The 20,791-nt window shown below is 39.1% G+C and overlaps 1 protein-coding gene across 1 annotated transcript in view; it reads left to right on the top strand.

The window, feature by feature from the left end:
* The window catches only part of LOC146465968 (myoferlin-like), a 44,778-nt gene that overhangs the window by 13,625 nt on the left and 10,362 nt on the right, over nt 1-20,791 (top strand). Inside the window, exons 17-47 of the mRNA XM_085128294.1 lie at nt 58-126; nt 262-330; nt 710-753; nt 1,197-1,279; nt 1,732-1,832; nt 2,385-2,498; nt 2,680-2,779; nt 3,340-3,536; nt 6,872-6,984; nt 7,541-7,637; nt 7,924-8,067; nt 8,577-8,729; nt 9,052-9,201; nt 9,842-9,922; nt 10,292-10,371; nt 10,822-10,939; nt 11,246-11,351; nt 11,961-12,283; nt 12,677-12,728; nt 13,201-13,278; nt 13,513-13,697; nt 13,928-14,077; nt 14,403-14,501; nt 15,418-15,582; nt 16,209-16,374; nt 17,066-17,205; nt 18,319-18,405; nt 18,979-19,074; nt 19,580-19,714; nt 20,447-20,569; nt 20,694-20,729. Of these exons, the coding sequence (XP_084984420.1) occupies nt 58-126; nt 262-330; nt 710-753; nt 1,197-1,279; nt 1,732-1,832; nt 2,385-2,498; nt 2,680-2,779; nt 3,340-3,536; nt 6,872-6,984; nt 7,541-7,637; nt 7,924-8,067; nt 8,577-8,729; nt 9,052-9,201; nt 9,842-9,922; nt 10,292-10,371; nt 10,822-10,939; nt 11,246-11,351; nt 11,961-12,283; nt 12,677-12,728; nt 13,201-13,278; nt 13,513-13,697; nt 13,928-14,077; nt 14,403-14,501; nt 15,418-15,582; nt 16,209-16,374; nt 17,066-17,205; nt 18,319-18,405; nt 18,979-19,074; nt 19,580-19,714; nt 20,447-20,569; nt 20,694-20,729 (3,654 nt within the window). The remainder of the gene's footprint in view (nt 1-57; nt 127-261; nt 331-709; nt 754-1,196; nt 1,280-1,731; nt 1,833-2,384; nt 2,499-2,679; nt 2,780-3,339; nt 3,537-6,871; nt 6,985-7,540; nt 7,638-7,923; nt 8,068-8,576; nt 8,730-9,051; nt 9,202-9,841; nt 9,923-10,291; nt 10,372-10,821; nt 10,940-11,245; nt 11,352-11,960; nt 12,284-12,676; nt 12,729-13,200; nt 13,279-13,512; nt 13,698-13,927; nt 14,078-14,402; nt 14,502-15,417; nt 15,583-16,208; nt 16,375-17,065; nt 17,206-18,318; nt 18,406-18,978; nt 19,075-19,579; nt 19,715-20,446; nt 20,570-20,693; nt 20,730-20,791) is intronic.

Raw genomic sequence — 20,791 nt, 5'->3', positions numbered from 1 at the left:
TACTAGGACGACTAAAGATTCCGTCATGAATTGAACTCATTTTTCCTTCTCCAATAGAAAGAGGAAGAGAAAGGAAAGAAAGGCCTCGTAGACCCGTACATGGAATTCAGTTTTTGTGGAAAGAAGGTAACCAGTTTGTTAGTATCACTCAGTTCAGTTTCTCGAATACACACAGTGACTTGTGTGGAATTCAATGCAAATATTTTCCTTACATGTGGCTAAGGTTATTCTTTTTCACATTTTTTTGTTTTATTTTTCAAGCAAAAAACGGCCATCATATATCATGACAGCAATCCGGAGTTCAAAACGTTTCTCAAGGTTCCTCTAAAGGTAAAATGAACCCTTGAGCTAAGCAGTTGCCCTACGATAAAATCACTAATCTACCTTTCAATTGATTCGCAATAAGTCAACATACAGAGTGTTTTCATTCACGTGACTACTGGCCTTATTGGTTTACTGAAACAAAAGAAAGTATTTGCATAAAAATAGAGTTCAATTCCCAGAGGTTTAGTTTGGGACACCAACATGGCCGCCATTTCTTTGTTTTGGGACACCAACATGGCCACCGTGACGTTATGTGAAAACACTCTATACCTGACCTCAGTTATGTCACGTGCAGTCAGTGTAGAATAAAACATAAAACTGAACGTTGCACATAATCCAATATTTTCTTTCGCTCTTTGACGCTATCTGTAATTAAACATTGCAGTTTCCCTCCATGTGTGAACGGATGAAGTTACAGATGTTTGACTGGTAAGTCGATCGTACATATAGAATACTATACTTGTCGAAGACTCGTTTTACCAAGAATATATTTCTTGATACCATGCATGTCCAGGATGGTTTAAACTGAGTATTTGAAGCTTCCTAGGTCTTTTCAGTAAAAATTAGGCTTAAAGTATGATTTCTGTTGTAAGCTTGTTTTTTTTTGTCATTTTAGGAACGCGGTCTTGGATTAGTTTTTTACTTAACCCTTTAACCCCTTATATCAAAGAACAAATTCTCCTATCTTGTCCGCATACTTTTATAAAAGTACTGTGGAGAAGTTACTAAAATATCAAGACAATCCACCTTGGGTGATTATATCGTTAGTTCTCATGCCCTCAGGGGTTGAATAAGCACCGATATTTCAAGGAGAAATTTAATGCTGATCACTGTTAGGGCTTAAAGGGTTAAAACATTTCTACCTTCTTCAGGGATCGAGGAAGCTCCGATGACTGTATCGGTACTGCATTCATCAACTTGTCTTCAATCACTGGACAAGGAGAATCAGACGAAGGTCTGTTTAAAGTATTGAGATTTCCTTCATCACGATGTTACCGGTTATTAGATCTCTGTTACGAAGTGAGTTCATTCAACGATTATGCTGATCGATCCTGTAATTACACACCATGCCGCTAACATCGACTTGTTTACCATACATCACGAGGACCATATTTCACGGCAGTTGCAAACTGGCCAGTCATCCCAATAATATTTGTTGTCGCTCACAACGTCATAAAACGCTAACCGAAAATAGATACAGTATTCGCAGTCAACCAGTACATTTGCTGTTGCTTTCTTTATCACTGTTCTTTTTACTTTTATGAAAGACAAGAGCAAGTGTTAATCTACTAAAACTGTTTGCTGAATATATTTGTAATAACCAGTTTTTTGAATATGTATCTGTGTAACATGTTTGTGGAATCGGTTTTAGCTTTTTACTAACAAATCAAATTATTTCATTTACAGGATTTCTGCCGCAGTTCGGTCCCTGTTTTGTCAATTTCTATGGTTCAACCCGAGAATTTACAAACCTCCCAGACGAACACGACGATCTTAACATGGGAATCGTAAGTATTCTTGAGTTGTTCGAATAGCAAAGCGCGAAGAGAAATCCCATTAAATAACGATATATAGGATTCTTTTGCTAGATTACCTTATTTATCTCTATTTCATCAATATTTGACATTTCTGATAAAATAAACACCAAGTAATACGGGCAACATTTTTGTAAAAGTTGTCGCGCAACAAATGTTGCGTTGCAAGTTGTGGCGTCGTTATTTGCTGCGCGTATCACCACCTCCACGCGCAATAAATTTTCATCACCGGTTGCCGAAAGTAGACGTCGTTTCTACTTTTTTAACATAAAGATTTCTTCCTTTGAAGGTGATAATGCGCGCATCAAACAATCGCAACTTACACCGCAATATTTGTCGCACTGCAAGTTTCACAAATAATGTTACCCTATTGCTTTATGTGTCTGATGTGGCTATGCTTCTGTGAAATTGCACTCAGTTTTCACACACAAGTAAAATTTGCTTAAGGGTTACCGCCTATCTATTGTTGAATATAAAATCGAAGAAACTAGTCGCCCTAAAGTAATTATGCATTTTTTTTAATAGGGCGAAGGTGTAGCTTATCGCGGACGCGTTCTTGTCGAGCTCGCGACAACTCTCAATGAAGACATCAAGCAAGCGACCGGTCAGTTAGCCAATGAGGACATCATTGCTGCCCAGGTAAGTGTGAGAGAATATCAAACAGTGGCTTGAACTGCTAACTGCGAAGCATCACCCTTATCAGCCGTTGACCAGGTCCTATAATTAGCTCTTCGTCTGAACGGGCTCAGTGGGCTCTCATAAGTCACTTGCTAAAACGAACCGTACTTTTGCCTAATTTTTGCTTCCGTTCTCTTTCTAGCCATTCTTGAGACGTGAAAAGTACAAGCTCTTTGTTTGTTTCTATGAAGCACTAATGGTGAAGGAAACGGACTCGCCTGTGGAGTTTGAAGTCAGCATCGGTAAGTTTTCGAACAGTAAATGCAAGAATTTACGCCCAAGTAAAATAGGAAAAAATAATCATTTTGTGGCTGTCTGCTCCCTGGCAAAAAAAAATCATCAATCAGTAATTCGACGAATGCCCAAGGTTAAAGAACATTGCCCCCAAAAATTTCTCAGTTACCAAAGATGACCCCGATGCTTCTGAAGATAACTGAGTTCTTTCGAAAGCTTCCGAAGATAGTTGGAATAAGTACTAAAATTATGATCATCCGGGTGAGTGTAGTCCTGAGAAGGACTGTTCGTGGTGACTTTGACCGACGTTTTGACAACCCGAGCGGAAGTGAATTGTGGAACGTCAGGAGGTGGTATATATGTCTCAGGTTGTTAGCCTGATTGGTCAACGAAGTCGAGATTATATTGGTCGTTTGTTCGTAAACCGTGATGTTATTGGCTGTGAAGACTGTAAAAAAATGAAAAAGAGTAAAAGAGTATGAAACGTTCGCAATTACTTCTAGGTCAAAGCACCCGTTGAATAGATTTTCTCTATACCGATAGTCCCCTTCTTACTTTTTTCTCTCAGGAAACTGTGGAAATAAGTTTGACGAGTCAGTTGCCCCATGCAACACTCCTCCGTGCAATTCCGTTTATGACGGCTGTCACTATCACTACCTCCCTTGGGGGCAGGATAAGCCTTGTGTGTGCGTGGAGTGCTCCTGGGAGGATATCGCCTTCAGGCTTGAGCCCGTGAACATCATTAGCAAAATGGCCGAGCGTTTGGTAAGTGACGGGTTGGTTTCGGTTCATACCCAGTTGCACCATACTGAGCATGCGTGCTACCTCATCAGGGAAGGCGGAGTTACGACGTGGTGCGTCCTATATAATCCTTCTCAGTTTAGTTCGGCAGAATTTGGTGGTACCTCTAAAATTAATTTGACGATGTATGTTATTCACCGGCCGGGAGGTTCGTAATGGGAAAAACTGTACCCGAGGTGTTGAGTACGCGGCCGAGGGCCGTAATCAAGACAGAGTGCACAGTTGATCCCGATACGGACCTCCCGGCCGGTGATTAACATTTGTATTTCTTTCCGCAAGAAAACAAGGCCGAGGGGCTCGTTTCTCGAAAGTCCCCATTCTCGTCCCCAGAGCCTCCTGTCCCTCTTAGCCGGCGGGGCCTTCGCACGAGGGAAAGGAGGCTCTGGGGACACAGGATTTGATTGGCTAGTTCCTGACAAAAGAAATCTAAAACGGAAGTGAAAATGTTAACGACAGAGCGTGGGATGGGCGACTGGCGGCCTGGCGCGAAAAATAAAAGTAGCGTAAAAAAGAAATGCAACGCTAAAAGATCGCTAAAGATTCTCCGAAAAAGCCGTTGGCACATTTTTTAAACATCTGTAGGTGTTATAATCAAACGGGTTTTAATTAGAAACCACTCTGTCAATAGTTTCGTGAAGGAAACACGGTGTGGAGTTGACAAAAGTCTTTAGAGTTTTTATTCGGGAAGGAAAGTTTCGCTCGATGATAATTTTCCTAAAACTGAAAAACTCTGTCAACCTTGTTTTCACAAGATAAAAAACATTTACGAATTGCAGTCTTTAAAGAAAAAGAGTCTATCTTCGCAGGAGCTTTCATTGGCTGAGATCGAGACAAAAGTGAAAGAGCTCGCAGTTCTACGCAATTGAATGGCTAAATTTCCCGAGCCTATCGGTGCAAACTGCTTCTCGCCCAAGTGACGATCACAAATGGCTGGAGCATTCCCCACAAATTTCTAACTTGGAATGAAGCACAGTAAGGGGCATCTCTCTCAGCTCCTTTACAGTCCTTTAGCTTTGTGATGTAAGGCAGCAAGAAGGCCTCTATTTCATTTATGTTGGTATCTAGCAACATTGTAAAATATGTTCTTTCTGTTTGAGTTCACTTCAATGATATTATGACAGGATCCACCATCTCTAAGGAATTTGAAATTATATCTCTTGTTTCTCCTGTTGCTGTTACTGTCAGTTCAACTATAGGTACATTTGGAAACATGACACTTAGCATACCTAGGAACAGGTCTAAAAATAATTATTTCCCTATGAATATTATTAAGTTTTGCAACATCCATTTTTTGATTGTTTTTTTTTTTCAGGAGGGGGGAGGGGTTTGTGACGGAATTTGGGAAATTACCTACTTGAAAGTGGAAGAGGGCAACACAAATAATTTACATGTGCACTGCCATCCCTTCAAATCTAATACTGTTAGAATTATCTTTGAGGCATGAAAAGAGGGTCACTAAAAATATGAAAATTCATTGTATTTTATGTCATAATAGAAATTGCATTCAACATTTTGTCTTTTTTAGAACAATTTTTTAATTTTCCTAATATTTGGAACACTCATTGAACCCAATGAACTCAAAATAAGTCTCTTGAAGGCTACAGACACATTAAACACACAAATGTCAATGTGTAATATAATAAGTGAATGAGTTAATGTGTGCTGAAGTCAAAATGGGTGAATTTATAACAGAGATGGATAATCCAACCCGATGAATCTGTATGGTAGTTAATTTGCAGGCATACATGCTAGAGATGGAGTGTTACTAGTTTGCCTGATAATCAGTCATCTGTGTAAAACAGTATGGGCACAGATTATCCTTCTACTGGCATTCATGTATTAAAATTATTAGAAGTATAATTGTTAATAGAACTGAGTGGAGTGCAAAGTTCAATATTTAGTAATTTATTACACCCATTTTGAAATCACATTTCTTTTTGTCAATGTTAATATTTATTGATTTGCTTCAAGAAACCCGTTTTTTAAGTGGTTATTATATAAGGATCACCAGTGATTTTAAAATAGGTGTAATAAACATAGAAACAAATAATTGAATGATCCATTAGATGGTCCATCTTTATTATAAATTGAGCCCTCGAAACGCCAGGTCCATCCTAAAAATGCCAACATATGGTAGTCATTTTCCCATTAATGATTTGCATAACATTGTACAAGATTAACCCTCACAGGTTTGTATAGTGTGATTTAGGCTGATCACAAAGTATATAGTTCTAGAGTATCTATATGTTTATTGTGAAAAGAAGAAGAATAAAACTTGTTACCATTCTGCAATGAGATGTGCCTCATCAACTACAGCTGCTTTGATCTTTTCCTTAATCTCGATCACCACTGTCCAAAACCTGCCTATTTTTTTTTTCAATAAACTTAAATACACTTAATATTCCTTCCATTTGGGATACAGAGAAGTCTAGCGATTCGCCTCAAAGAATCATTGCAGATGGTAGTTTCATGCTGTCACGTTTGATATCTGATCCCGTATCAGCACATTCAACGGCGATGCGACCAAAATAATGCAGTCACTGACCTCAAGCCATGGGTCAAAACAAAGGGCAAAAGCTGGAATATCAAGGTTTCGTCGAAGGCAGAGACACCTGACACATCCCTCCTTTTTTCGACAATAATTCTAATTGCGTTCCTGGAAGCTGCTCACGAAGAGAAATCGATTCCAAAATAAGGAGACGCAGAACATTCGCCAGTATCTCAATAAACTTATCGCCTCTAGCAGCCGCCATGTTATTCTCACTAAATTTAATGACATTTCAAGACTTCATACATGAATTCCGGAAGTCCTAGAATCTAGGACTTCCGCAATTCTGTGTCCCCAGAGCCACTTGGTCCTAGTGCCCAGCCTCCAGCGGCTAAGAGGACCAAGCGGCTCTGGGGACGAGAATGGAAAGTCCCGGGCCCGGTTAGTTACCGGGACTTTAGAGAAACGGAACCCAGGTCTTGCAACAAATCACACAATAAATCCGCCCGGGTTCGTGGGCAAGATTCCGCCCGCTGTTAGAGCCAATCAGATTGCATGATTTACCACAGAATTCCACCCGCTCGCCCACTAAGAAAAACTAAAAATGGCTGAATTCCATGGAAAAATGGGTTGACCGAAAGATCCCCTTTGAGTTACAAATTGCTCTTTGTTTGTGTTTCTTTTGAACTCCAATCTATTCTTGGTTAAAACCGCGATATTTACGTACTTTTGAAACGCTTTCTCTTTACCTGAGAATAGGAATAGTTTGTTCACGAATTAAATGACGTTTTCTTTTAATGTGTCAATTTAGCGAGAAGCTCTTACCCGACTAAAGCAAGCTGCTGAGCTGTCAGAAGTCAGCGATGATCCAAAATTGAAAGATATGTTGTCTTCGGTGTTCGATAATCTTGTCAGAGACTGCAGGTAACATCCTGTTTATTGTAAGGAAAACATGATCTTCTGGTTTCAAACCACTGTATCTAATTGAAAGCTTTCATTTGAATTGGAATTTCATCCTTAAACAAGACGTTCCGCTATCAAAGGGCAAACCCCTCCTTCATTTCACACCTTTGTGGGCGTGAGATGCAAATTTAGACGCCGTTCAGTCAGTGGCAAGTTGTTGACTGGAGCGTTCTCTGAAAAAAATATTCCTCAAAATTTCATAATATCACCACAACAATATAAAATATCAAGTCCTAATTTGCTTAACAGGGATTGTTCTGAAAACTGAGCTAATTGTATCGGTAAGGGTCGTAGAAAAAGACATATGTGTGTGATAATGGCCAGGCCAGGCCCCTTTTATACCGGAACTTCCTGTTTTAAAGACTCAAAAGTTGAAACCATATTGAGCTATTGAGCTGCATCTAATGAATCAAAGTTTGTTGTCGACATTGAATATACTATTTTTGTAAACAAATTTTTTTTTTGTTGTTTTGTTTTTTTTTTAATTAATAACAATTGTTTAAATTTTTGTTTACAGGACCGAATTATCTCGCTTTCAACAAGAACTCCCCAAGCTTCCTGGCAAAAGAAATCGTTTGGATGCAAAGTTACAACAAATGAGAATTGATGAATTTGTAAGTATTCCTTCCAGTGATTTGGTTATTAGAATAAATTGCCATGGAAGGGACACATACCCACATTGAAACGAAGTCATTGGAAGTAATGACACAATTGTATTTATTTCTTCATTCATTCGTAATGACACAATTGTATTTATTCATTCATTCATTCATTCATTCATTCATTCATTTATTCATTCAATTATTATTATTATTATTATTATTATTATTATTATTATTATTATTATTATTATTATTATTATTATTATTATTATTATTATTATTATTATTATTATTGTAGAACTTCTTGTTGGAAGACATTGGCGCTCTGCAGTGGAAGTTGGAACCGCCATTGGAAGGCGAAGAGAAAGACGAGGTAGAAATCACCGAGATGCTGAGAGAGCTTGAAAGCTTCGCACAGCGAATTGAGGATCTTGCTATCGAGGTAAATATCCAGACTGCCTTCGCCCCAAGTAACGATAGAGTTGAATCTATAAAGATGTTCAGCGGAGGCAGTAATTTTGTATCATGCGTCCCAAATATTGCTCTGCTCCTTGGCAGGTAATGCGATCGTTTAATAGGCTCGTTTTGTTGCTGTAGATGGAGAACATATTCTCATACAAACACGCTGCTTTTCGTTATCAGCAAATGATTACAGAAAAATGCTTTTCCCACTTAAAAGTAACTTGAGTTAAGTTAACCCCTCTAACCCCCACCCACCCACCCAGCTTTCCACACATCCTAGGGTGCAATGAACAATTAATGATTGTTTAGTTTCCAGTGATAGTTCTCTTATTGCTTTTGATGTAGATCACAACGTTTCTCTAACCCTTACTTCGGGTATTCATCAAGAGATGTGCCTTTCGACTATATGTATCACGACATGTAGCACTTTCAAAAACAACCGCTCTGAATTACAACCATGTCTCGTGATATTTATTATATTTTCCCCAGCCTCAAGTAAGCATGCCTGATGTGATTATCTGGATGATCAGTGGTGATAAGCGAATCGCCTACTACAGAATGCCAGCCCATCTGCTTCTCTTCTCAGAGACTGAAGTCGCCTGTGGAAAGTTCTGTGGGAAAACCATCGAACTGCAGTTGAAGGTACACGTGTAGCGAATTGTAGTCCGCCGGAATTTTTGTAGGGCTGATAAAAAGGCAAGGCTGAGGGTAATCACTAAACGTCCCCACCTGCATAATTATAAAGCAGTTGAAAATTCGAACGCCCTCTTAGGAACATGTCCCTATTCTCCCCTCCCCCCCCCCCTACTTCTTATTGCATGCCCTTATCGCCTCTTTCTCTCCCTGTTGCCTGTTACCGACCATTTTGACCTATCAAAGTTTACTCTGTGAAACCCTTTGCAAAGTCCATTATGCATCAATCTACCCCTTATTTACTCTTCAATTGTTTTTTTACTTCCGCTAGTATCCTGGCAAGAAGGGACAGGACATCAAAGAGCATCCAGAAATTCCCGCCAAATTGCGCGTGGAGATGTGGTTAGGACTTGAAAAACAACAGCAGTACTGGACTGGCCGACCCAAGACTGAAGGAGACTTCTGCGTCTTTGCTGAAACGGTGAGATGCAAAGCATTTTGTTGTTATTAGTATCGCTGTTTTTGTTTTTTGTTTGTTTGTTTGTTTTTTTTTTGTGTGTTTGAGTTTGCCTGATTTATTTTCTTAACTCAAGCATTGGAACTCAAAACCCCAAAACTCACACCAAATATTAGTACCTCATGGGTATTCTTATGACACGACATATTAATAGAAGAATTAAAGGGATACCAGAAATGTAACCGTATTTTGTTCAGAATATTTGATATTCTGTATGGGCTATGTTTCTTTCTTCTTTTCCTTTTAGTTATTTTTTTAATTTTTTTATTTTTATTTATTTATTTATTGTTTTTTTTTGTTGTTGTTTTTGTTTATTTTACAGACCATTCTTTACTGTTCTCATTCCACTATACTGACACTTTTTGTCTGGGATTGGGAGCTTACGAAGACGGCTAAAATGGCGCTTGTTAGCCACTTGTCAACCGAATACTGTCCTCGGGAGTTGCTCGGCTAGAGGGAAAATGGGGGGTATTTTATTTAGTGATTACAGAAAATTTACCTTGAGACACCAATTTTCTCAATATCAACGAGTAGCTTCTTATAAATAGCTATAACAGTTTCTTGATAATTGCCTGATTTCTTTGTATTCTATTTACTTTTTCAGTACGAAAATGAAGTGAAGATCATCAGCAAGTGGACCCACAATAAACTAACACGCGCTCATTTTTCTGATGCCTCTGGAGATGTAAGTTAATTCGATTTTGCATCCGGGGTGCTTAAGAGCTTAAGTGAGTGGAGTTTCATGGAGAGGGTGTTGCTCATTTGGGACAGAGCACTTGTTCTATTTTGACATAAGGATATGAAAAAGATGAAAAATGTCGGTCGAAGATCTCATATAGAACAGGACCAATGAAAGGAACTTAAACAAAAGAACACGGTGAAGATTCAGTAAAACTTGTTCATTTGAAGGGAATTCAGAAAAACTTCACAGTTAGCCTTATGGGCGCTAAATCGAAAAGTACACTGTTTGCCTGCTGCAGTTCAATCTAGGCGTCTTGCACTTTTTTCTTTGTTTCATTTCTTGTATTTTTCGTTTCTTCTTTCTCTTGGACAGTTGGAGCTACCTCAAGACAAATTTCTCCCACCAGAAGGATGGAAATTTGAAGGCGGCTGGCAAAAGAAACCAGAACTAAGGTATCTCTTTGTACTGAGCTACTCTATATTTTGATTAATTACTTTGACTGTATTGTATAGGCAATATGGAGTAGAGTTAGCATTTCTTGTTTTCGTCTTCAAACAAAAAAAACCAGGCAATCACCGAACGTTCAGAAGCAAAGGTGACGCCCGTTAGCGCAAAGTTAGCTGAAAAAAACAGCGTTTACCTCGATGATAAATTAATTACGACAAATATACACGAACATATCAAGACAGAACTAAATCGTAAACAAGTAAACTTCAAATTGCTAAAGATCGCCCAAGAATCGCCAGAAAAATAGTCTAATTTAAATGGACTGGACGTTTTTTCCCTATATGAGGCAGTTTGTACGATCATTATAAGAGCACCTGGGGACTTCTGTAGTGGTAGAATGTTTGCTGTTTTCCTGAGGTGCTTGTCTCTCTCTCTCTCTATTTTTTTCCGTTTAGTTTGTTCCACGATCCTGATGAAGGGCACAAAGAATTCTTGGTTGAAGTGTTCGAGAATCAATCCCGAAGCTTTCCCGGTGGAGACTTCAAACCCGCAGAGCAAAACTGGACTGACCCGGTAAGGCAACACTTCTCTTTAGCTTTGCTTGTATTTGTAGATGTAAATCTGGATGATGATGTTGGTGGTTAGGAACAATAAGATTTTTCTCCTCTGGAAATGAACTTCCATTTTTATGCAAACTATGTGAGCAAATTTTCTTTTGTTTTGGCACCAACATGGCGGCAATACCATCAACCTATTGTTAAACTGAGAAACCTGACATGAACTAAAGCAACTCCCAAATCTTACTTTCCCAATGGCTGTCCTAACTCCCACCACAGGACTTTCGCTTAATTTTGTTTTATTTTTCTCACTGTGCGACAGAATGGGGAGGATGTCCCATCACCAGCCACGCAGCAGCCGCCTCCTGGATGGGCGTGGAAGACACAGGAGTGGGAAACAGACACGAACAGAGCATGTGACGCGGAAGGTTTGTTACATCACAGTTTATATATCCATGAGGGTGAAGTTTATCTTCTCTCTTTTCACCTTTTCTCGTTACATTTGTACGAACGTTGGCGAATCCTCGTGGATGTTCAAATGGAGGGGTCCCCGGTGTTGTTTCCGCTTTTTGTTGCTCATTCTGTGACAGAACGGCAGCCTGAGGAACTGACAAGAAATGATGTTTTTATTACGCCGTCACTTGAGCGTTACTTAGTTGGTAGGGCAACACATTAACGGGTTCACTTGACTCGGGTTCCTTACCTATTAGCTCGTTGTATGGTTTCTCTTTGTAGTTAGAGTGGTTTTCAATTGAGTGTCGAAAGAAATTCGTGTTTTCTTTGGTTTTTCTTTTCTATGCTCCCTGATTGGTTAACAAAACTCGTGCCACTTTCTCAACGATAACTAATGAAACCAAAACCAATCGTGACCTGCTCGCACGAGTTTTCCCGCGTTTCACGGGATTATATGTATTGTTTCGAGTTCTGATTGGTTCATTACGCTGTTCGCGCCTGTTGTGATTGGCCAGAGTAATTTTAAAAAACTTCCTTACGTTTGCGTCATTAATAAACTTGAGAACACTATCTCTCGTCTTTAGGCTGGGAGTATGCTGTTAATCCTTCTTACGGCGTTTACGGACCAGTGGTGAAGGCTTACCACATGTGTAGAAGGAGACGACTTGTGCGAAACAGGGAACTGGTGGATCAGAAAGCAACGAAGAAGCAGGATCATATGCAGAAGTTGCTCGCGGAAGGATGGGGATACGCGCCGTTGTTTAACATGAAGTTCCACGCCAAAGAGAAGAAAATGGATTTCTGTCGAAGACGACGATGGTTGTTGAAGATGGTTCCAATATCTGGAGAGATCGATGGGTTTTCATGTAAACTTCCACCGATTTTAAGAGTGCAGCTTAAGAGCAAGGTAACAAACTCCATGCAATATGCAATACAAGACAAAGACATTTTTGATATCCAACTCTGTTGTTACCGTGTGTGTACCAGACGTAAGGTAGAAAAAAGGAACAAAAAGTCTTGGGTACAATAAATTTTCCATATATGTATACTAAGAAAAATAATGACAGTAGCCCTGGAATTTTTCGAAGAGCAAATATTTCTATTAACACGAGACAACCAGACGCTTCTTCCTTGCAATGCAGATGTGCGTTGAAGTGCGTGGCAGTTTTTAATGCATTTGTCAAACCAGTATACCGGCATTATGATGTTGGTTTCTCTTCACCACTCGCCAGTCATAACCTGGTAAATATCTCAAGCTCGTAATCTGATTGTTAATTTGTCGTTATTGATATCACTTCAGGACAAGGAAAGTGCCCTCTGTTTGTCTCCCAGGATGTTTGTCTCCTTCAAAAGTAAGTGACGTGGTATTTCGTCCTACGTAATAGGCTATTTCCGAGTTACTAGGCCTCATTAAGAGGCTAGAGTGGTAAAATCCACTGATTGCCATGATTCATAGCATACGAAGACCCTACAATCACTCATCAAAACGCACAGAAAAATTCAAAAAACTTCAAATCTAGTAAAAAATATTGTTAGTACGGGCACGAATTTCTATGTGCCCTTTGGCTGTGTTAGGTTCGCACGATATTGTGGTAAAATGTAGACCCGCCTTCTTTATCGGTACGGTGGTTCATTAAAAATAATCAAGAAATGTTGCTAGATCTTTCTGATTTCAATTTGCATGAACGACCAGAACATGATTTAATTTCTCGGGCATGGCGGCTAAGCCAATCAAAAGGCTGGAATTGTATTATCCAATGATCTAGTTTTTAATAAATATCAACATGCCGTAATTCGATGATATGAACTTGTTTTTCATTTAAGAGCCTCACAAGTATCAGCTATGGGCCTATATCTACCAGGCACGTGATCTTATCGCCAAAGATGAAAGCGGCATGAACGGTAAGTGTCGAGTGGATTTTTGTTTTCCCTTTGTTGGTTACTATGCATAATCGGTACTGGGACTTGCATGTCGAACTCTCGAGCTGATCCATAGAAAAACTGGAATGACCACTAAATTCAAGGTTAGGACTTATAAGTTAAACTCCTAAGCATTGTTTCCTAAACACGAGGAGTTTTTTTCTGTTTGGACAACCACGCCAGACAGACTAACGTTCTGTATTCTTGTATTTTCAGATCCTTATGCCAGAGTTTCTTTTGCAAACCAGAGTCAAGTCACGAAAATCCTCCCCCAGACACCCTGCCCCACATGGGATCAAACTCTGATATTTGCAAATTTGGAGATCAGTGAAGATCCGGCGAACATCAAGCGAAATCCACCCAGTGTGGTCGTGGAGCTGTTTGATCATGATACGGGCATGGTATGTTTAACAAGTAAAAACGTTTGAAAGTGAACAAATGCTTGTTGATAATAAGAAAATGAATTTTTTCTTCATCAAACCCAGGATTTGTTTAACCGTTTTTAATTCAGGGCATCTTAATCTTTAGACTTTTCCAAAGAGAACAAAAGAACGTTGTATGGTACTTGAAACAATGATTTACTTCAAATCTTTGATTTCTCAAATTTTTTTTCCAACCTCCACAATTGTAGGGAAAAGATGATTTCCTCGGCCGCTGTGTATTTTATCCTAAAGTTCGCCTGAAGGGAGTTGAAGCCCCTGAAGCTAAACTACTGTGGCAGAAGGTTATGCGTGGTGATCAAGATGGCGGCGAGATCCTAGTTGAGGCCGAACTGTTTTTGGTGAGTAACTTAAAAATTGACTTCTTTTGGCTTAGCATTGCGTACTAATAGAATTTTGTGCTGCATGGTGTATTTAAGTCTCGTGCATCATGCATTTGCATCATACATCAAGTATCATGCATCGTGCCTCGTCCATCGTGTGCCGAATCTCGTGTGTCGTGCAACGCTTATTGTGTACCACATTTCGTGCGTTGTGCAACGTGCATCGTACATCGCGTGGTATATATTGAAAACCACATGTACGTTTTGCGTCGTGCTTGTTTAAGTTAATTTGATTACTTGAGATGATTTAGAAAAAAAATAAGGTTTATTTTTGTTTTGATAGGACGAAGGAGCTAAGCTTCCCCACCCACCCGGCAAGCGCGGAGACGTGTATCCTGTACGCAGCATAGTGAGACCTGTGGTTCAGAGAACTGCAGTCGAGGTATGTACTAACTCCTGTAGTGAGACTAGTAACTACCGTCCTTTAAGAACTAATTGGTTCCCCAAAACATAGTAATATGTATTTCTTTTCAGTTTTCATGCCTCTGTATTACCTACTGGCCACATGACTGACTTCTCTGTGCAGGATTTTGCGTTAGTTGATCACGCTATTACGAAAATAGTTTATAACATTATTGCCTTCTTTGGTATTTTAGTGTGCGTTCGATTGACCCTATTCTGGAAATAAAAAATGCATCCAACGCTTACAAGAAATACCTCATATTAGACTTTAAGAGTTACTGGAGCACGAGACGGCTCTTGAATTAGTCTGCTCAAACTGATTAATAATTCATCAAGCCGAAACAAAGCAAATTGCTACCGTGAAGGAGGTTTGGAAATGTGATCTTAATTATCATAAAATTTTGTGAACTTTTGTTTCGAATTTCTCCAAGAATTATCAATAGTTTGAGAAGCTATATAAAACACGCGAAAGAGTGTTTCCTCCAATTTCCAAACACCTCGAAGTTGGTTTTAAAAAAAAACTCGGCTGCGCCTCTTTTTTCCAACCTACTTCTCGGTGTTTGGAAATCGGAGGCCTCGTGTTTGATCTATTACATCAAATGTTTGCAGAAATCTCTTCCCACATTTCCTAAAAAGATAAATTCAACAGCTATTCCACTCATTCGTATTCCTTAATACGGTCACTTGAACGCAACCTTAGAGAACTAACCCACTGAACAAAAAATCGTTGCTGACCACTATATGTTGTGTCGTACGTAGTTCCATCGGTGATGGAACCTTTAGAAACCCATGTTTTGGGCGAATTTTCATTTACGATGAATGTTTGTACAGTTTTTTGTCCATCAAACATTTCGCTGGAGAATTTGCTAGTATTAAAACATGAACGTTTTTTTCAGGTTCTTTGTTGGGGAGTGCGGAACATGAAGAAATTCCAGTTAGCCAAGGTGACGTCTCCTTCAATTGAGTTTGAATGCATGGGAACGATCATCCCTTCACAGACCATAGAGAACACTAGCAAGACGCCAAATTTTGCTGAACCAGTCCTGGAGAGACAGATACTGGTAAGATACTGTTTACATAAATAACTGTGCTTGTCACACACAAGAGCTACAGAGCTCAAAACAGAGAGAAATTGCAAAATCCTTCGTTGTAAAATTTAACAATGAACTACAGCGTAGGAAAGAGCGGCTTAGTTACTTTCATCTAATAAAATTGTAACCCTTGAGGATTGCAATAACAAATTCAGCCTCTCCTTGGAAGAATTTAATTGATTTATGCGACACAGGCTCACTCGGAAAAAGAAGATCCGAACATGAGCCGAACGTATGGCCTTCCGATTACTATTTGGGACGCTTAAGCAATGAGCTACAGGAGAATCGTGGGAGCCAGTAGGGCCATAAAACTAGGTTCATGTAACAAACATCCCGCATACTGCTAGGATTTATACGTCGATGAGTGGTATAGGTGAAAGTATTTGGCGTTAGGCTATGTTGCTAATAAATATGTAAAATTTCGAGAATAAATTATCCTTTTTAGGAGTCTATGTAAATGAATTGGATTATATTTTTGTACAATTTCCCTTTGGCAATAGTTGACTGTATACCAGGTAGTTGTAATTGCTAGTCAGTGCGAGATAATATCTAAAAATAAACTTTTCAATCCGTCTTTGCCTTTATATTTCCTGTAGAATTTACCCGTGGAGGATATGTACTCGCCACCAATTAACATCCGGGTTAAAGATAACCGCGCATTTGGACGCAAACCATTGGTTGGTATCCACTCGGTCAAGTCTCTCGGAGCGTTCAAGTGCAAGTTACCTTCATCGCAAAAACAAGAAGATTCTGAAGTAGATGGTACGTTACCAAACACGTCTGTCCTGTACTTTCCAATCCTGCCGGGGTTTTTTTATTGCTTTTGTTGTGGTGGTGATAGCGTTGTTGGAAGTAATAGAGTGATTTAGCAACAGAATGGGAACGTCAGTTGACAACGTCGCGCGCATCAGGAATACCCATATATAGTCGAACTAGAATCGCGTCCAGACTATTCCGCGCGCTCAGCTCTCACGTCCTCAAATGACGTTGTTGTTGTTGTTGTTGTTGTTCTGATTATTGTTTGTGTACCTTATAAGGATGTTGCTTGTGATTGAGATTGACAGTGATTCTCCGTAGTTAAATTATTAATTGTCGTTTTTGTGTTGTTATTGTTGTTGCTGTTGCTATTGCTATTGTGGTGTTTCTGGTGGTAGTTCTCCTTAGCACTGATATTCATTGTCATTGTCATTTTGTTGTTATTGATATCGCTGGCATTTCCATTGTCGTTGTTGTTTTGGTGATATATCATGTTAATGTTGTGGACATGGTGCGGAAGGTAATGGTGGCGATGATTCTGTTTTAGTAATGCGAGTCCTTGCCGTTTAGTTGTTGTTATTTTTTTTTTGTGTTTATATGTTTGTTTGTTTTATATTCCGGTCGCAATAAGTTGAATTCGAGAATTTCTCTACAAGTTTCAACTGACAGATTTTTTTTGTGTGTGTCCACTCTGTAGAAGTACTTGTGGATTTAACTGATTCAGCACCTCCTGAGAAGAAGATTTGGCCGGAAATAACTGATGCTGTAGAGGCCGCTCCACCGGCTGAAGCAAAAGGCAAGGGAAAAGGAAAAGAAGGAGAAAAGAAGAAGATCGATGTAAGCAGTAAATGTTATCCGCACTTATCACTTCAGAAAATGTGTTTCAGGTCGAGTTCATTAAACCGCCATGATGCACTTTGTCATACGTCACGCACACGTAGTTCTTAGATCGTTATGACTCACGCAATCTCCGTGAAGGGATCAGTCACGGACTCTCCATGAGGAGTTCTAACGATCATACCAGTATTCTGCGACATTTTACTTAAGAACTTGTAAACTTGTTCCTATTCCACTATTGACTTAAATAATCAATGTAATCGAGGTCTCTTGTAGTATGTGTGTCTTTTTGTATTAATTATGTAGAAATCCTGCGTACTTGTATCAATGAACAATGCGCTTGCATGCATTTACCATTTTAGAACTTTTGCCAAATTTCTGTTAACCGTAAAGGTTACACCGTCTTTGACATGTTCGAGTAAGTGCCATTAAATGCAGAAAACTTTGTCCTTTCATAAGCCGCAACCATGCTTGGAGCTATCAACCATTCTTTGGTGCTAAAAGAGGTGTAGATTTGCGACACTCATGCTTTACAATTTGTTTAAGCATACCATAATATACATAACAACTTTCTAGTTTCGCAGATATTGCAACTTTTTAGTCATTAACTTCATGGCCTTTTAACAAGCCATTTTAAACTCGGAGATTCACACAAGAAGCACTCGTTTAAGTACGTTGAATCTCTGATGTCGTCCGTCGCAATACAGAAGGAGACCGCTCGTTTACAATTAGATCGTTAAGAGACTGGAACAACCTAAGAATTGGAGGAAGAGAAAAAGGATTGGAGACTTTAAGATCCTTAAAACTCTTTTTACTGCTCTTTTAACAATTGTTGACATTGTTATCATTTTCTTATACATTTTTAAATTTAGGATGTAGTAAGATCTTTTTGTAGTTTACAGTTTTGTTTTTTAATTGTGAGGGCCAAATGTTTATCATTTTATAAGTACTGTCACGTGTTACCTTACAACAAATTCTACTATAACCGACTTCTACTACTACTTCTACTGCTACTGCTGCTGATACTACTTCTTATAATATTTATAGTACTAGTATAACAAGAACTAAAGAGTCGAAACGCGTTAACTCTTTTGTATGATTATGATTCAACAGGACGGAAACAGGTTTGACTGGTGGTCCAAATACTTTGCTTCCTTGGCTGGTGCTAGAGGTACTGGGAGAACATCTAAAGCAGAAAAGGTTTGTATTTTTTATTAACTGTTTCAGCATAAAGGCATGAAGAAAAAAATCCAACTTTCTTTTTGAAAACGATCAATAAACAAACAGCAACGTTTGATATCTGGAGCACAATTCGATTGTTTTCCACACATACGGGGAAATGAAAGTTAGAAGTTTATATTCTACATGAAAGTAAAGGTTTCACCTTAGTACGGTAAAACATATTCATTTTAAACAGTTCCATTAAATTAAACTATGTTGACAGTGAATAGTACATTTTACAGTTGTGTGCTCAGTGACCTGGCCTTCGGGTAGAAGCGAGGCTGAAGTTGACTTTGCTTGATACAAAAATCCCTGCTTTTCATATGAAAATTTTATTATTCCTGTGCTAACTAGTTTCATTTTCAAATGAAAGCACTGAGCTTGGTATCAAAACAGTCTACTTCATCCTCGTTTCCACCCTAAGGCTTGGCCACTAAGATCATGTTATGATTACTCTTTTGGAAAATGATATAAAATTCTTTGTCTCTTGGCAAAGACATGGTGTTGATAGCCAAAGAACTTATTTCAGTGGCGCCTCTGATATATTTGCAGCTTGTTGGACTTTTGGCTGGCGAAAAATCAAGCGATCAGGCGGACTTCCAGGACCACACAATGAAATACTTATCAAAGGGCTACGACACCTTCAAGGTAAGTAAAATATGTTTTGATGTTGTTGTTGTTGTTGTTGTTGTTGTTGTTGTTGCCTTTATTCAGTGATGGTTTTCCTGCTGTTGTTGTTGTTGTTGTTGTTGTTGTTGTTGTTGTTGTTTTTGTTGCGGTTTTTGCTAGTTTTTGTTAGTGCTGTCGTTGTTGTTGCGTTTATTTACGTTTTTCCTGCTGTTGTTGTCGTTGTTACTGTTTTTGGTACTGCTGCTATTGTTGTTCATGATGATGATGATGATGATAATGATGATGTTACCATTGCAGTTGCCTTTGTTGTTCTTTTTCTCGTTTTTTTGTTGTTGTTGTTGTTTCTTTACTTCTGTTGTTGTTTTTTATTATAATGCTGTTATTGTTGCTGCTTTTGTCCTTGCTGCTGTTCTTGGTCTCGTTGACGTTGCCTTTGTTTTTGTTACTGTTAAAGAAACGACAGTAGTCTTTTTTTTTTCAACGAGACAGTGTAATAATCGTATTACGATCATTTATACTTTAGATTTACCACAAAGAACTGGAGAAGGTGCCCGAATTTAGGGGCTTTAACGACTTTATTGCAACCTTTCCACTTCGTCGCGGCAAAACCAAGTCAAAAGACGATGACGATGACGACACCGATGTCGGCGAATTCAAGGTACAAAAATAGCACCTTATCTCATGATAACTGCCTTAGGCGATTTCTTTCGGTAAATTATATCATGTGTCAATTATGCGTATAAAAAAATCACTTTGAACACACCACTCCACTGGTTTACAGAACAATAGATACTGTACCAAGACACGTGCAGTAATGCACTTAAGGCCCGATTCAAGCATTGATTTTCATTCCAACGTATACAATACGGTTTCTTGGCGAAGGACTAATACGCCAGAAATTCGGTGAAATTCGGTGTCTGAATCACCAGTCGAACTCTTGCCAAACTTCCTACGAACTCAATTGAGTTGAATTCGACACAGCAAAAGTGTGACGTTTGAAGCGGTCCTAAGTTACAATGAAAATAGTGGTACTATTTAGTTTGCTGTTGCTTCTTGTTGCGATTACTGTGCCCAAATCCTGGCCCCAGAATACGCAGCTATGCAACAGACTAGAAAACGTCTCACCGTTGGTTAATCAGAAGCGGAATCCAATTTGAACTAGCCAACAGAATTGGTTGCCGATTGCAAGTCTCGCATAGGAAACGCATGCTGGTAGCTTCCATGAGAGCTTTCCACAAATTCAAACAACTCAACTTGCTTTCTTCCCCTTTGACTCTAATACCTGACATCGTTTTGTTTCGTTTTTATAATTTTGTTGCAGTAGAATTTTGTGGCCTTTGTGTTGGAAAATTTTCATCTGATTCTAGCTCTTTCTGCGTTTTATTGTTAGGGAGCGTTCCGCATTTATCCTATTCCTGATGAGGTCAATCTAACCGATCTTCCTGAAACTATGTTCACAAACCTTCCCAGCACAGAAGCGATCGAATGCACCGTACGAGTCTACGTTGTAATGGTGAGTTGCACTGGTCATTTTATGCCCACGACCTTTTAGTGTCTCCTTCGAAATCTTCCTGCGAGACAATATTCCTCCTCAAGTTTGAACATTAAGCGTTACGAAAAACTATTATTATTTTCAGGCAAGCGAGCTACAGCCGCAAGATCCCAGTGGATTGGTAAGTCCTTTCACAAGGCGATTTTTTCTTTCTAATTAATACTGCACTGATTCATTGATGGA

Source organism: Pavona decussata, unplaced genomic scaffold (assembly GCF_977016875.1).
Source record: "Pavona decussata unplaced genomic scaffold, jaPavDecu1.1 SCAFFOLD_155, whole genome shotgun sequence".
Taxonomy (NCBI): Eukaryota; Metazoa; Cnidaria; class Anthozoa; order Scleractinia; family Agariciidae; genus Pavona; species Pavona decussata.
Note: the sequence above shows the minus strand (reverse complement) of the source record. Positions and strands in the feature narration are given on the sequence as shown.